Source organism: Haemorhous mexicanus, chromosome 6 (genome assembly GCF_027477595.1).
Source record: "Haemorhous mexicanus isolate bHaeMex1 chromosome 6, bHaeMex1.pri, whole genome shotgun sequence".
Classification (NCBI taxonomy): Eukaryota; Metazoa; Chordata; class Aves; order Passeriformes; family Fringillidae; genus Haemorhous; species Haemorhous mexicanus.
The window spans coordinates 55,782,854-55,797,521 of record NC_082346.1 but is presented as its reverse complement, the minus strand read 5'-3'; the positions used below and the strand labels follow the sequence as shown (position 1 = coordinate 55,797,521).

At 38.1% G+C, this 14,668-nt stretch overlaps 1 protein-coding gene across 6 annotated transcripts in view; it reads left to right on the top strand.

Annotated features, from left to right (window-relative positions):
- CDC42BPB (CDC42 binding protein kinase beta) overlaps positions 1 to 14,668 on the top strand; it is a 91,245-nt gene that overhangs the window by 63,183 nt on the left and 13,394 nt on the right. For 2 of the 6 annotated variants that reach the window (XM_059850383.1, XM_059850382.1), the window contains exons 17-27: positions 32 to 156; positions 908 to 1,013; positions 2,587 to 2,735; positions 3,379 to 3,473; positions 3,561 to 3,640; positions 6,210 to 6,299; positions 6,721 to 6,810; positions 7,206 to 7,311; positions 9,674 to 9,810; positions 10,383 to 10,522; positions 12,085 to 12,166. In XM_059850383.1, coding sequence (XP_059706366.1) covers positions 32 to 156; positions 908 to 1,013; positions 2,587 to 2,735; positions 3,379 to 3,473; positions 3,561 to 3,640; positions 6,210 to 6,299; positions 6,721 to 6,810; positions 7,206 to 7,311; positions 9,674 to 9,810; positions 10,383 to 10,522; positions 12,085 to 12,166 — 1,200 coding nt within the window. The remainder of the gene's footprint in view (positions 1 to 31; positions 157 to 907; positions 1,014 to 2,586; positions 2,736 to 3,378; positions 3,474 to 3,560; positions 3,641 to 6,209; positions 6,300 to 6,720; positions 6,811 to 7,205; positions 7,312 to 9,673; positions 9,811 to 10,382; positions 10,523 to 12,084; positions 12,167 to 14,668) is intronic. The other 4 variants (XM_059850385.1, XM_059850384.1, XM_059850387.1 and 1 more) reach the window with 2 other exon arrangements.

The following is a 14,668-nucleotide window of genomic DNA, read 5'->3' as shown; positions in this document are numbered from 1 at the left end:
AGTCACAAGTGAACTGAATCTCTTGTTTCAGCTCTGCTCCTTTGTGGACAAGCTAACAGCACAGAACAGACAGCTGGAAGATGAGCTCCAAGATCTAGCAGCAAAGAAAGAGTCTGTTGCTCACTGGGAAGCTCAGATTGCAGAAATCATTCAATGGTATGTGCTGGTTAGAGATCCAGATATGGCCACTTTCAACTTCTGAAATACTGCTTGACCTTTTTTTTTTTTTTTTTTAACATATAGCTAGGCCTTGTCTGTGTCTGAGACCAGCAAAAGCATGGTACTTCTGAGTGCTGATTTTGTTAAAATTGCCAGATGCCACTGAAACAAGTACAAAGCCGAGTCAGGGTGTCATCTTTCTTCAGTCTCTAAAGTGATTGTTAAATCATCTAATTTGGAATATTTTCATAAATTAATTCAGGAAGGTGGTCAGGATTCAAAAGGTCAGCATTAACATATAGAACCTCACTAGCTGTGTTAGACAAGCCCTTAGTACTTCCACTCTTCTCCCCTATATAATTCACTGTTCTAGCAAGCTGTGTGCAAGAATTTCAGCATGCAAAACAAAAAGGACTGGAAGGTAGCCCTTATAAAAACTGACCAAGTAATATGCAGATAATTTTCATAGAACAGCGAATCTCTGCAGAACTCTTGCTAATGGAAAAAGGGAGGTTTCAGTTTCCCTAGCAACTGCCACAATCAAGAAAATCAGATAAAAGAAAAATTTAAGGCAGGCAATCTGGGATGTATTCAGTTTTCTGTTGCTGGGAGAGTTTTGCCTGCTCTGTTCATTCCTGTTATGTCCCTAAACAGCCCAGCACAGACACTCTGATAATTTGGTGGTACAGTATTTGGTGCTGTGAGCTGTGAAACTGCTAAGTTGTGGGTTTTTGTAATTGCACAACAGGGTAAGTGATGAGAAGGATGCTCGTGGCTATCTCCAAGCATTAGCTTCCAAGATGACAGAAGAACTGGAATCGCTGAGAAGTTCCAGTCTGGGGTCACGAACACTGGTAAGGAAATAGAAAACATTCAGGATGTTCTGGGCATGTCTGAGAAGCTACATTTTTGTACCTAAAGATAATTAATCCTCTGCTCTGCTTTATAGTTTTTAGCTACTGCTTGCAAATCCAGCTAGGTAATCTGATCAGAATTTGATCATTACAGGGGACAGTTGTTTCATACTTATATATGCCACCACAGATATTAAACACTGCAGAGGAGAAAAGAAGCAATAACTTAAACCTTCAAAAGGGAGTACAGAAATATAACTTTCCATGTTATGCACAACTAAATAATTGCTGTTACAGTGAGACAACAAAGTTTTCTTCTGTGGAAAAATACTATCTGGCGTATACCAATAGAAACTAGGGACACACGCAGAATGTGTTTTTATTTACATGCGGAACAATGAGACCTTTGTGCCATAATTATCCCACACAGTAGTAATATGAATTCCCCAAAATTTAATAGAAGAGCTCTCATAAAGGAGTATGATTTCAAAGAGAAAAACACTTGCATAAGGAAGGAAGAGCCATTTGCAGCTTGGCATGGGAGCCCACATCCCCACTAATGCCAATCACCAGTCTGCCATCCAGAACCCATCTGCTGCTGGTTTATGCTCATGAGAAATTACTCACCCCTTCCAAACCTATGAATATGAGAGAATAAGAGAAAGTTTTATTTCTGTGAGCTGACATTTGTTTGCATCATCAGGAGACTGTATTATAATATAGAGAGGTTTAATGGGAAGAAAGATTGGATCAAATGCAGTTTGCATTTTTATCTTAGCTTCTGCCAAAGTAAAGAACACTGTCTGTTCTTTATATTATAACTAAGGCAGTTACTTCTCAACATAAAAAGTGCTTCTCAATTTTCATGACTATTATTTACAAGTTCATCTATGACTCAAGAGGCATTCATTAGGGAATATCAGAAATGTAGTCCACACTGAAAAAAGTCTGGAAAAGCTCAGAATATTAGCTTTTGGGGTAGTAGGGAGGAATTGCATGGCGCATGCTGGAGTATAGCATATGTTGTATGTATGTAGCATATGTTAGATTTATAGTAGCATATATAGTATAGGCTAGTTAGCAAGAGCAAGACTTGCTTAGGCAAATGTTCCAGGTATCTTGGGCATCTCAAGACCCAAAATTCTTTCCTCCTTTTTTTCTTTTAATGGTTTTGCTACTCTTGGTATGTTTTATGTTAGTATGTTTTACATTAAATGTTGACACTTACCTTTGAAAGTCTGTTTTATCACTGCACAAGTTTTACACTCAGTTCTAGATTGGACAGTGAAAACTAGTCATTTCCAGTGGGTTCTCTCTGACTCCCATGCTCAGTGATCCAGCATTTTGGTTTCCACCATATTGTGTTAGTGGTGTAACCAATAATAAAATCCCTCATTACTTCATTTTTGTGTCTGAAAACTGACTGTACTAATTTTCATGCAGCAGGTGTGCTGTCCATAGCTGATTAAAAGAGCATTCTCTGAACCAGTGTGAAAGCTAATTTATGTCTTTGGGCAAGAACAGAAATATCCTTAGCCAGCTGATAGTAATACTCAGTAACTTACTGCAACAGGATCCCCTCTGGAAGGTGCGCCGCAGTCAGAAGTTGGATATGTCAGCAAGGCTGGAATTACAGTCAGCCCTTGATGCAGAAATTCGTGCCAAACAACTGGTTCAAGAAGAGCTACGGAAAGTTAAAGATGCAAACATATCTTTTGAAAGGTAATGAGGGTTTTGGTTCTGTTTGAGGGTTAATGTGCTGATCTAAACTGCTGATTAGAATAGCAGCAACTTCCTTAAAATGGCTCCTTGTGCCTGGATATTGGACTCTGTCAGAAGGATCTCATTCTACAGACTACACATTTCTTACCTAGTCAAATGAGAACTGCAAAAATTCTTTCAAGTAAACACTTCACTGCTATAAGTAAGTTAAAATATTGGGCATCTGAGGAAAAAAAAAAGAGGTAAGAGCAAATTCAAAACAAATTTACTACCATTTCTTCAACTAACTGGAGAGTTAGACATGTCCTTGGGAATTAAAAGTCAAAGTACTGTTAGAATAATTTTGTTTGGCAGATACTTGCAGTGATAGCTGAAGTCTTAAGTACAGTTTTAAATATCTGTAATGAGGTATCTGTTTAGAGGAAAAGTGAAATTAATAATCCTCAAAAAAATCACTTAAAACCCAATGCCCCTCAAAAAACCGAGCATAACCCCCCAAAAATCACAAACAAACAAACAAACAAACAAAATGGCTTTTTCTGGAAGTCTGAGATGTAGGACCAGAAATTAATAACCTTGTGTACTGGCATTCCTGCCTTTGAGACATTTCAGATTACATTTTGATCGTATTTCTTTACTTTAGTAAATTAAAGGAATCAGAAGCAAAAAATAGAGAACTGTTGGAAGAGATGGAAGGTTTGAAGAAAAAAATGGAAGAAAAATACAGAACAGATTCAGGTAATTAAATTTACTGTGTTCTAACAGGGTTCTAACACAACCTGTGATGTTGCCTTTTAGCTAAGCCTGTTCTGCTTTTGGTTTTAGGTCTCAAACTTCCAGACTTTCAAGATTCCATTTTTGACTATTTCAACACTTCTCCTCTTGCACGTGATTTGACTTTCAGAGTGAGTTATTACATAAAATAACTACAAAATGAGATAACAGAAATACATATTTTAATATGTAAAAGTATCTTTTAGGCACTATATGGCAGATTGGTATCTTGCATATTAGCCAAATCAGCATGGCACAGAATTGGATGCCCAGTAGTTGTCAGTTTGCTTGGCATTTTGTAGAGAAGCTGGCACCTCTGGGAAATATTCTCAGAAGTTCACTTTCATTATTTCCCATTCTAGGTTCTTTGTTTAGGTTAATCTCAAACATTTGCTAAATGAAATATATTCAGAGTTTTTTTGGAAATGCTGGCACACCCTGTTACAAATAAGGAATTAAATGCTTTGCAGTTGGAAGATGCTGATTATTACAAGGAAAAGTGTTCACACAGTTCAAGGAGTGCTTAAACAGATTTGTAGAATTTTTGTCTCCAGATCTTAATGGAGTGGTTAGAGGAGAAGGAGCTGGGAAGAGAATCAGAGGACCCACAGATGTTGGAATAATAATTTTATCATGACACACCCTGTGATCCTTAGAAAACTAATCATTTAAATCACAGCTCCAAGTAGGCGTTTCGCTTTAAATGATTTGTGCATTCCCCGAGGAAGCAGCTGTTAAATGCAACATTGAATCACATTTCCTTACTTCATGAACTCTTGATCCTTGAAGATTTTTCTGGGGTTTTTTTAAATTTTGTTTTGCAAAGCATAGACAGTTTAGGATAAAACCAAGGGCTTGAACTGAAACAATCTGTTGATGAAGTGGAGTTAAAGGGGCTCAGGTTAAAACCTCATCAGTCTGGTTAGATTTTCTATCTGAGATGTCTACTCTCTCTTTTTTATTTTTATTTTTCTTTTTTTTTTATTGTCACTGTTGCTAAAAACAAAAAAGCCTTTGGACATGCTGTGATATTTTCATACAGTTTGTGTATTTGCTGTTCCCAGTCACAAAACATCTATGCTGCCTTTCTGTTGAAGCAGGAAGATGTGCTCTATGGGTGCCAAGGAGGGAAGAGAGAGAAGCATGATACATGCTACTTTCTCAATACTAGCTTTTACCTACTGACCTTGATATTTTAAAACATTGTTTTAAAAAGTACAAGATAGATGTAAAACAGAAACATGTAAAATGTCAAGCCCATAAGTAAATAAGGTTCCATTCTATGGATCCTGAAATAAATACATATTCTCTATGGAAATGCAGGTGGCATTTTCTGATTAATTACATTAAAATTGCTGATACCGTGCTTAATAACTTACATTAGGTTTTTTTTTCTCACATGTACTTATAAAGATATTTTGTATCATCTGCTTTGGGGTTAATTTAGTTTGAATGAGTTTAATTTGGCCATATAAAATTTTATTTAGCTAGTCAACTAATATTCTATCTGAAGTTTTCCTGTGGGTGATAAGCGATCGTTTTTATCCCTCGTATCTGTTACAACAAAGGATTCTGTTTCTTCTTCGTCTACATCTTCTCTGCTAGCCTTTTGGGAAGAAGTAAGTTTTTGCTAGTAGTTTTGTGTCCTTATTTTGTTGTGACCTGTCTTAGTAAGAATGGCCCTCTAAAACTAGATATTTTGCTTCCTTAATTTCTCTTTAACTTAATACTCTAGACGTCTTTGAGGCTTACTGTTGTGTAGTTTGATTATTTATATAGCTAAAGCTGAATCACATAATATTTTGAAATTGTTCATATTACATAATTGTGCAATTTGATCTTAAATAGCCCAGCCCTTCCAATCAATTTGGAACAAAACAAAAATAACAAGTATCTGAAAAAATTGAGTGAGCTAACTGGAGATGTCTTCCTGTCTAAACTGGCTGGGAAGTGAGTGATTCATTACTTGTTGCCTTTAGTGCTAATTACATCATTGATGTGAAGTCTAATCTCATGTTTGTTAATCACAGTTTTCATGATGTCCTGAGAGTACAGTAATACAGAATCCTACTTCCACACCCAGCTGCTTTAGCTCTGCAATTGTAGCATACTTCCCCCTTGTGCTGGCAATTAGTAGTTGCTAATTTAAGTGTGAAATTAATAGATAGCTTGTAATGGATGCTAGCTTTAAATGTTAGTGAAATATAAGACACTGTGATTAATTAAATATGATTCTTTTAATGACAGAGGCCAATCATTCTTAAACAACTTTTTAAAAGATTGAGTATTACTGCTTTAAGATTTTTTTCTTGTGGCAGACTTGCTGGCTTCTGTATGCTAGAAAACTCCTAGTGTAGTAAGCTACCATGAGAAATCAGCTATTTTAGGGATGATTGCCAGGCTGCTCAAACATCATTCCATACCTGCAAGCAAGAGATTAGACACAGCCTTGCTGGGAAGAATACAGCTGTTAGAGCATTTATGCTGTCTACTATGAGATTTTGCATTTCAGTACTTCCAGCTTTTCCATCAGGTGTCAGGGTTTGTTTTGAGGAATGATCTTTTTTCAGAGTGGATGTTAAATGTATGTGTACTTCATATAGAAATCAGCACCGAGGTCTTGTTTCCATTTTGTTGACACAAAGGACACTTCATCAGATATGTTGTATCTAATCTAACATGTTTGCTGTCCTTTTGCAGACCAGCTCTATTAGTGAGCAGGAAATGCAGGGTCCCAAGTCAGAGGTTTCACCATCTACTTCAGTTGTAACTGCAGAGCAGCAACAAGAAGTAAGAGCCCCGTTATTTTACCCTGAAGAGTAATTCACCAGAAAGTCTCTCTGTCTTGTTCATGATAAATACACACTGCAGCATTCATTATGAGGGAGCAGGATTGAATGCTGCATATTTGCAATGTCTCCGTGTTAATTGCACCTGCTTTGAGGACAGTTGCAAATGAAACCTTTTCGCTGGCTTTGTGTATGTTGATGTACCTCATTTTCATGTTTTCTGTATTGCTGCTTGTTTGTTAGTGTGCAGGCTTTCCTGTGAGTGCTTTAAAACACAATCTGTTTCTATGAAATCAGAATGGCAATGTTTACAATGATTAAATTTTTGATAATTTTCAAAAAAGGAAAAAAAATCAGAACAATAAGCTTTGCCACCCCAATTTTGAAACAAATTCTTGCAGCCTTATTTTGCTCAATTACAGTTTCTTGTGATTCAGGAACCAATTCGGCTTCAGAGGATGCCTGCTGCTCCTTCCCCCACCATTCAGTCCATTTCTCTAGCTGTACCAAAGGTAGGGGGACTGTGCTAACCTTATTCTAAAGAACAAAGGAAAAAAATATCATTTATAAATTATCCCTTTGTGTTTCCTTGTCCTGTTTGGGTTTGTCATGTGTGTGTTTTTGTTAGGTCTGTGTTTTTAATCAAATGCTTCCACATGCACATCAGTGGATTTTGTTTTGTTGGACGGGATGACAAAACATAGTTGTAGTTTTGGGTCAGAGTGTCTTTTGGAGTTGGAAATAAAACTGTTGTCTTGCAGCACCTGCTACGAGATGCACTTACATAAAAGAAGCCCAGGCTTCATAATGTACACACTGATATGCCAGAGGGTGGTGGAGGGAGGTGCTTGCACTACTCAAGTCCAGAAAATGAAGGGTTTTTTTTAATCCTGAATATATCTTTCAGCCTAAAGCTCACCAGCTCAATATCAAGTCGTTCACAAGCCCCACTCAGTGTAGTCATTGCACCTCTCTCATGGTGGGATTAGTTCGACAAGGTTATGCCTGTGACGGTGAGTTGGTGAAACTTTTGTAAATTTTCTGCAAGCCCCTCAAAAAAGCATCCCAATGTATTTTAAGACAACCATTTCTTTGGGGAGGGAATGAAAGAGAGGGATGGCTGCTACTGGATGATTTTCCTTTCTGTTGCATCACAGCATATTCCTGAAGTCTCTTTAGAAGAATGATGATGTATGATGAAGTGTGGTTTCCTTGCATATTGTTAATTAATTATATTACCATTCATGCTGTTATAGTGCAGGGGAGGGCGTAGGGAAGACTGGACTGGTTTCTTTTGTTGTACTAGAGAAAACTGCAGGAATGATCTGGTAACATGAATCTGATGATGTCTATTTAATGCTATTATGTTCATAAACCCCATATGTTGGGAGGACTGTTTGCTCTATTATTTGTCCTGTAGCCTGTCTTGCTGTCCATTAGTTTTATTTAAAATGCCTTCTCTGATGCATGTATCACTGCTGAATTCCGTGTTCAAGCATATGGAGGTATTTTCATTTGAAACTACTTACTGTATATTGATTAGACACATGAGCTCAGTTAAACAGGCCACAAATTCATGTAGTATACATACTACAGTATAAATAACTTTATTTCTGTGCCCAGCTTAGTTCTTGCTAGTGGCAGCCTCTCCACTGACACCCTCAGTATCACATGTAGATTGCTTCGTCTGCCCTTCAGGGCTTTTTTCCTGGCAGATCTTCTGGTGGCAGTTCCTCCCCAGGAGAGCCTATCACTCTGCCAGCACTTGCCCTGGGGCTGCCTTTTGTCTCCTGTTGCTGACAGTTCTGAGCTCTTGTTTTGCATCTCTTCTTGCAAGCTTGAAACTGTCTTTTTCCTTTAGTGCAGCTATCGGCTTCACTCTTCTTTTGTCTTGTGTATTTTGATTAAGCTCTGCATTGTTAGTTTTCCATTTTGCCTCATCCACAGCAGTTCCTGATTGCTACAGAGAAAACTAAAATCAGATTGATATAAAAATAGAGATGACTCCAATAGAACAAAACTTTGCCAAACGTTCCCCTCTCAATCACTTGCATTTCCCAATTCCTCCTCTTTCTAATCCTGGAGACTATGGTGAAATAGAGCTACACTTACAGAACACTGGAACTGAGTCTATCCTGTAGATTTTCCCTATTCTGTAACTGGTGTACCTTGACATCCACAGTCCCAAATAATCATGATGCCTCCTCAAAGAGCTGAATTTATATGAGGAGCAGCTACAGTGTTTTGTGGGTATGACTGTTTGGTAACCTCTGCCCTCCTGGGAGCAGACAGTAGCTCAAAGAACAAGCCAGGCAGCCTGATCTGGGCTGCCCCCTCTGCTGTCTCTTCTCTCAGGCATCATGAGGAGGTTTGTTGCCCTGTCTGTGGCTGTAGCAGAAGCAGACTGGTTCCAGGTTTTTTGGAATCCTTTGAAACTTCATAATTACAGAACAAGATGTACCTAGGATATCTGCCAGATTCCCACTTCTGAGAATATGGTTAGGAGGAAACACAGGACAGCTCAGAGTGTCGTGCCCCTCTCTTCCTGCCTTCCCAAGCCTACTGGTAGAAACAGGGTGGCTGGGACAAACAAAGCAAAATGTCAGTGGAAGGATCTCACCCCTAAGCCGTGGGTCAGATGATATAACACATTGACTCATTCCACAGTTCTTGTAGTCTGTCTCATGTGAAATGGCATGTATTATGAGGTTTTTCTGTGTGAAGTGCTCTGTAGACAAGACCTAGAGACCTCTGTCCCTTGCTGGTGCAACACAAAGTGGTACACATGATAAGAAGGAATTCAATGCTAGTTTGCCCCTTACTTGAACTTACTGGAACTCTGGGCAGTAGGTATACATGGCTATTTCATCATGCAGTATTTCAGTCCTTGTCCATGGTTCCTGCTTTATTTATGTCTGTGTCTTGTATTTAATAGTTTAACCCTTTCTATTTTTTGATCAGTTTAGTTTTACTTTGTCTTTGCAGTGTTCTTGCATACATGGATCAAATAGTGCTAAACACCTATTAGCACTACCCTGTAATTTTTATTCCTTCTTTATTAATACTGTTTCTCTTCTGTGACTGGGTTAGTTGGTGCTTAACACCAGCAAGGCTGCCCAACTCATTTTCCTTTAAATGTGGACTCAGTTCCTGCCCTTTATGAATATAATAGGCCAAAAAGAGGAAATAAAAGCACTTTGGAGAGTCTCATACAATATCTAGGTGTGTTCACTTCTTCACCATAGTGAGCTATTGCAATATTTGACTGCCAGTTTCAGTGTGATTAATTAATTTGCTGAGTGTAGACTATGTTAATCACCTGTTATGATTGACTCATACACATATTTCACTGTGAATTTTCTCTTTTGTACTTAGTGTGTTCATTTGCATGCCATGTTTCCTGCAAGGATAGTGCACCTCAGGTCTGCCCTATACCCCCTGAACAAGCCAAAAGGCCTCTTGGAGTAGATGTGCAAAGAGGAATAGGAACAGCCTACAAAGGTTATGTCAAGGTAACAGTCTTTTCTTCTTGGACAAGAGAGGAATACTTAACTTCACTTACTTAGCAGTTCCAAGCTGTAGAGCTGTATGTTTAAACACATCTCCTAATAGTGCTAAAGCCTTAAGGTTTTGTGTGCCATCTATGTAACTCATTTAACCTTCATTGCTTTAGATGTGGGAGAAACACTTGGTTTTACTACAAGAGCTGAAGGTCAGTAGATTAGTACCTGCAGTGTTCATAACCACCAGGGGAAAAAAAAGAATGGTTTAAGAAAGAATTTCTGTCATTTTTGATGTAAGCATAATACAAAAGTTAAACTATCTTACCATTTTGGCATTGGTGGAATATCCAAACCTAATATCTTTATACAAGTCTTCATATATTTTTTAAGCTGTAACAAGGAATGGTTGAACTTAAAAGAGGAAAAGTGATTGCTTGATTGCTTGGTATTTTTCATCCTGTTTTGAAGGACAAGTAGAATGTGCTCTAAGTCCATCTAAGTATAAGCTTTTCTGAATGTCCTGCTTTCTGTGTCTTCTGCATGTGCTTACACATAATAAGCAATCAATTATTCGCCTGCAGGTCCCAAAGCCTACAGGAGTTAAGAAAGGGTGGCAGAGGGCTTATGCAGTTGTCTGTGACTGTAAGCTGTTCTTATATGATGTGCCTGAAGGAAAATCCACCCAGCCCGGAGTTGTGGCAAGTCAAGTCTTGGATCTCAGGTTTGTATTGTTACAGCAGAGTACAAATCCTCTCTACTTTTTTCTTAACAGGAGTGTTTATTCCTAGTACACAAGAAATTAGAAGATTTTGAGAGCTCTGGCCTAAGAAGATTGATGTATTGTGTACCTAAACTGCAGCTGAGTTTTGGCTGATCAAGTTGGCTCAGCAAGAAATTACTTAAGAGACTTTACAGTCACTCACACTGCAATCACCAGTATTCACAGCATTGGCATGCTTCTTCCTAGAATTCCATTTGCACCTGTAAAAAGCAAGTGTATATTGGTAGATTGCTTTTCCCATGCACTCTGACCTCAGCATTGAGTCCCAGATCATCCCATAGCCAATAAGTATTCAGGAATGTTAGAAAAATTGAAGTAGTCTGCAGAAAAGCATCAACTAGTTTCCACTGCAAATGGCTCTGACCCTGCCTTTTAACAGGAGTTATTACTTCAAGGGGAGCCATCTGAACCACTGAACACTGTCTACCAAATATCTGAGACTTAAGTTGATCAGAGTAACCAAGGAAGTTCTTTTATTTCAATTTATGGAAATATCAAGAAAGTGTAATACCTTTTAATGTTACAGCACCTTTGTACCTGTGCTGAATATAAAGTTTGCTTTCACAAGCACCTTGATTTATATTTTTTCCAGACAGCAGTACCATGGGGTTACAGCAGTACTGCTGTGCTGTTCTCACACTCACTGGGAGCTGTCAGTGTCAGCTCTCTGACATGCTGGCAGTGGGAGCAGGAACGTGGAAGTATTGCAAATAGCAGCATTCCCATCAGTACATTGCTTAAAGCAACTCAGCCAGATACCATATACCAACTGTCCCATGCTTTATCTGCTTGTTGTAGCTGCCCCTTTGAGGCTGTCATCTGAGGGTTCTCAGATGTTTTTAATAGATGTTAACCACCACAGTTATGAATTCTAGCACGGGCAAGTTTCAGACATTAGTGTCATCTTTGCACTAAAATTGGCAATTACGGTGATCAACTTGGTCAAATTCAGTTTGAAAAGGCTAGTGCAGACAAGCCCTCTGGGGTGGAGCACTCTAAAATGCAAAAGTTGTTCTGATGTCTGTTTATTTTACTGTAATAGAGAATAAAATCTAGCTGTTTTGAAAACCCTTATTTGAAACCCACAAACTATAATTATGTTGCCAAGAGCTTTTTATGTGATTTTTCTTTTTTTCCAAAGGCCCCTCTCTTGCTACACATTGAGGTATGAATTATTCATTTCTAATGTGTCTGCTGGGCTGGAAGAGCAATATTCTTGCTTCTAATTGTAGAGTAGGTGTGGTTGGGACACTAAAACTACACAAAGCCACCCTGCTTAGCTTCAGGTGGACTGAGGTACACATTCCTGATGCTGTAGAGACATAACTGAGGCTTGGGAGCTGTTTGGGTCAAGGATGGTTAGAGCATAACAAAGCAATTGTGACCTCTGTGCGGTGTTAGGAGATTGCAGCCTATTGAAACAGTGGTGATACCAGTTAGATTTTGCTCAGTGATCTGTGTGTTTGCTTCTGTGTGATGCTCTTGTTCTCTTTTCTCACTAGAGATGAAGATTTTTGTGTGAGCTCTGTCCTAGCATCAGATGTAATACACGCAACTCGGAAAGACATCCCGTGTATATTCAGGGTATGGCTGTGCACTGACTCTTACAGAAAATACCTGTTAAATACCACTGGCTTGTTTTGATAGTGGCATATACTGTCCATATCTAATGTTGATTAAGTTATGTAGAAGTGTAAGAATTTACAAGGGCTGCTGACATATGTACAAGAACAATATGGTGCCCCTCTTATAACTGAACTGTAAAGAACAAAGTGTTGTATTTGTGGGGACCCCCGTGGCAGAGAGGAATGATGAATCTGACTCCATGTTCTCAGAAGGCTAATTTATTATTTTATGATGCTATATTATATTAAAGAATACTATACTAAACTATACTAAAGAATCCAGAAAGGATACTTACCGAATGCTAAAAAGATAATGAAATCTCGTGACTCTCTCCAGAGTCCCGACACAGCTTGGCCCTGATTGGCCAATGAGTGAAAACACTCACATCAGAAACCAATGAAACAATCTCCAAACACATTCCACATGAGCAAAACAGAGGAGAAACAAATGAGATAATTGTTTTCATTTTATCTGAGGCTTCTCAGCTTCCCAGGAGAAAAATCCTGGGCAAAGGGATTTTTCAGAAAATATGAATATTAACAAAGTTCTCCTTTTTTAGCTGCTTCATTGTATATAAAGTTTGTCACTTTTTTGTTTTCCTGATTATAATTCAGTATATTTTCAGTCTTTTTCCATTGGTATTACCAGATTCTGTTTTATCATGCTTTAGGAACCAGTGCAGTAACAGAATATTCTGAAACTGATCTAGTTTCCTTAATTTCATATTTAAGTATAGGAGAAAAAAATAAAATAAGAGAAAATAATGAACTAAGCTTTAATATCCCCTTTAGTGTGTGTTCTATCTGAATGCTGTATTTAGTTTTTAACAGAAACTTCATTCCTATGCTTTGTGTGAATCATATTAAATCTGGGGTTCTAAAATTTAGAAAAGAATACATTAGTAGCCAGTATCTGTAGTCCCTTACATTTGAATACAGAAACTCATTGTTTTCAGCATCTCTGATCATCACCCATTTAGAATCAAGTCAGGAAAACATGGAAAGCAAAGAGCTGTCAGTCAGTTCCAGTCCCTATCATTTGGTCCTTCAGGATTTTACTTGGGAATTGTCTTTGCTGCTTGTCTGCCTCTGTGTCTCTGCTTTTCTGCTTTTTTTTGCAAAAATATTTTCTGCAGTGAATTTTCATACTTTGGTTTACTACTACCTTTACCTTAAGTTTCCTCTTGTTTGTATTTTGGTTTTTGGGTTTTTTGTTTCCCATCTGCCTGCTCTCTTCTTAAATTAGCAAACATGGATTACTGTAGGAAAGGACATCTGAGGAGAGAAAATATGCTGTGGAGAATGATGGTTCATTCATTTAAGAACAGGCATCCATACAGTTCAGCCTGCCTGACTTGCTGCTCTAATTTCTGCCTGCAGTTTTTAGCTGAAAGGCTATCTAAATAATAAAAATCATTTTTGCCAAATATCCCTCTGTGAAAATACTTGTGTGGATATACAGGACCAAATATCTCCATGGATTGATCAGATTATCCCCTACTAAAGAGATGTGATGAATTAACTGGAAGCTTGATGTGTGAATATATCCATTTAGGTAGGGGACCAGAGAAGCTGCTGAGCAGTTCTGTGTCCTCCTTTAAAAGCAGAAATTTCTGAAACTGGAAACCACTAAACCTGATTGGGAGAGTCTCATCTCAGTTTAATTTAGTTCTAGATCTGCTTCTTGCTGACACAGTCACATAGAGTAGCTTGCACAGAACAGTTTAAACTTTTAATTCACATCATTTGTGTAAAAATGTGGTCCTTCTTTTGTATGTGTCATTGCATATAACACATGGTGATATTGGTAGCCTATAAAAGACAGATTTTCATTTATTCTGGATATTCTACCAGCAGAAAACAATGCCCAGCAAATCCTATTCTACAAATAGAATGCTGCTAAACACCTTCCCACCTCTGACTCCCCATGAATTTAAGAAGGGTAAGAATTTGTCTCAGATTCAAACATTTCTCCTTGGTAACCAGTTTTTAAAGCTGTTAGGCCATGCTGACATTCAGACACCAGTTTTAAGTTCTGCCATCGATTTACGTTTCTAATAATAGTGTAGGAGTTGGCTGTAGTGGAGTGCTCCCACAGCTTAGCAGTCCAAGTTAAGAAGCCTTGAGTTTCATAGCAAATAATGGATTTTTATAGATGAATAATGCAATATATATTATGACCAACTGCTCACTTTTTTCCTTGCATTTGACTGTATATAATCAAAAGATTGAGGAGTAATACATGGTGGTACTTCAAATGCAAAACCATTGCTGGAATCTGAGGGGTTTTTTTGTTTTCTAAATATTATCCATTATGCCTCCATCTGTCTTTAAAATATGAATGCTTAGTTACAGTTTAGACAGGAGCAAACCTTTATGTAGAGTAGTAAGAGCTATGAGCAGTTGCAACTACTCAGTTCTTTCCCTACCTCCCTTCAGCTCCCCCTTCATCTTACTTCTG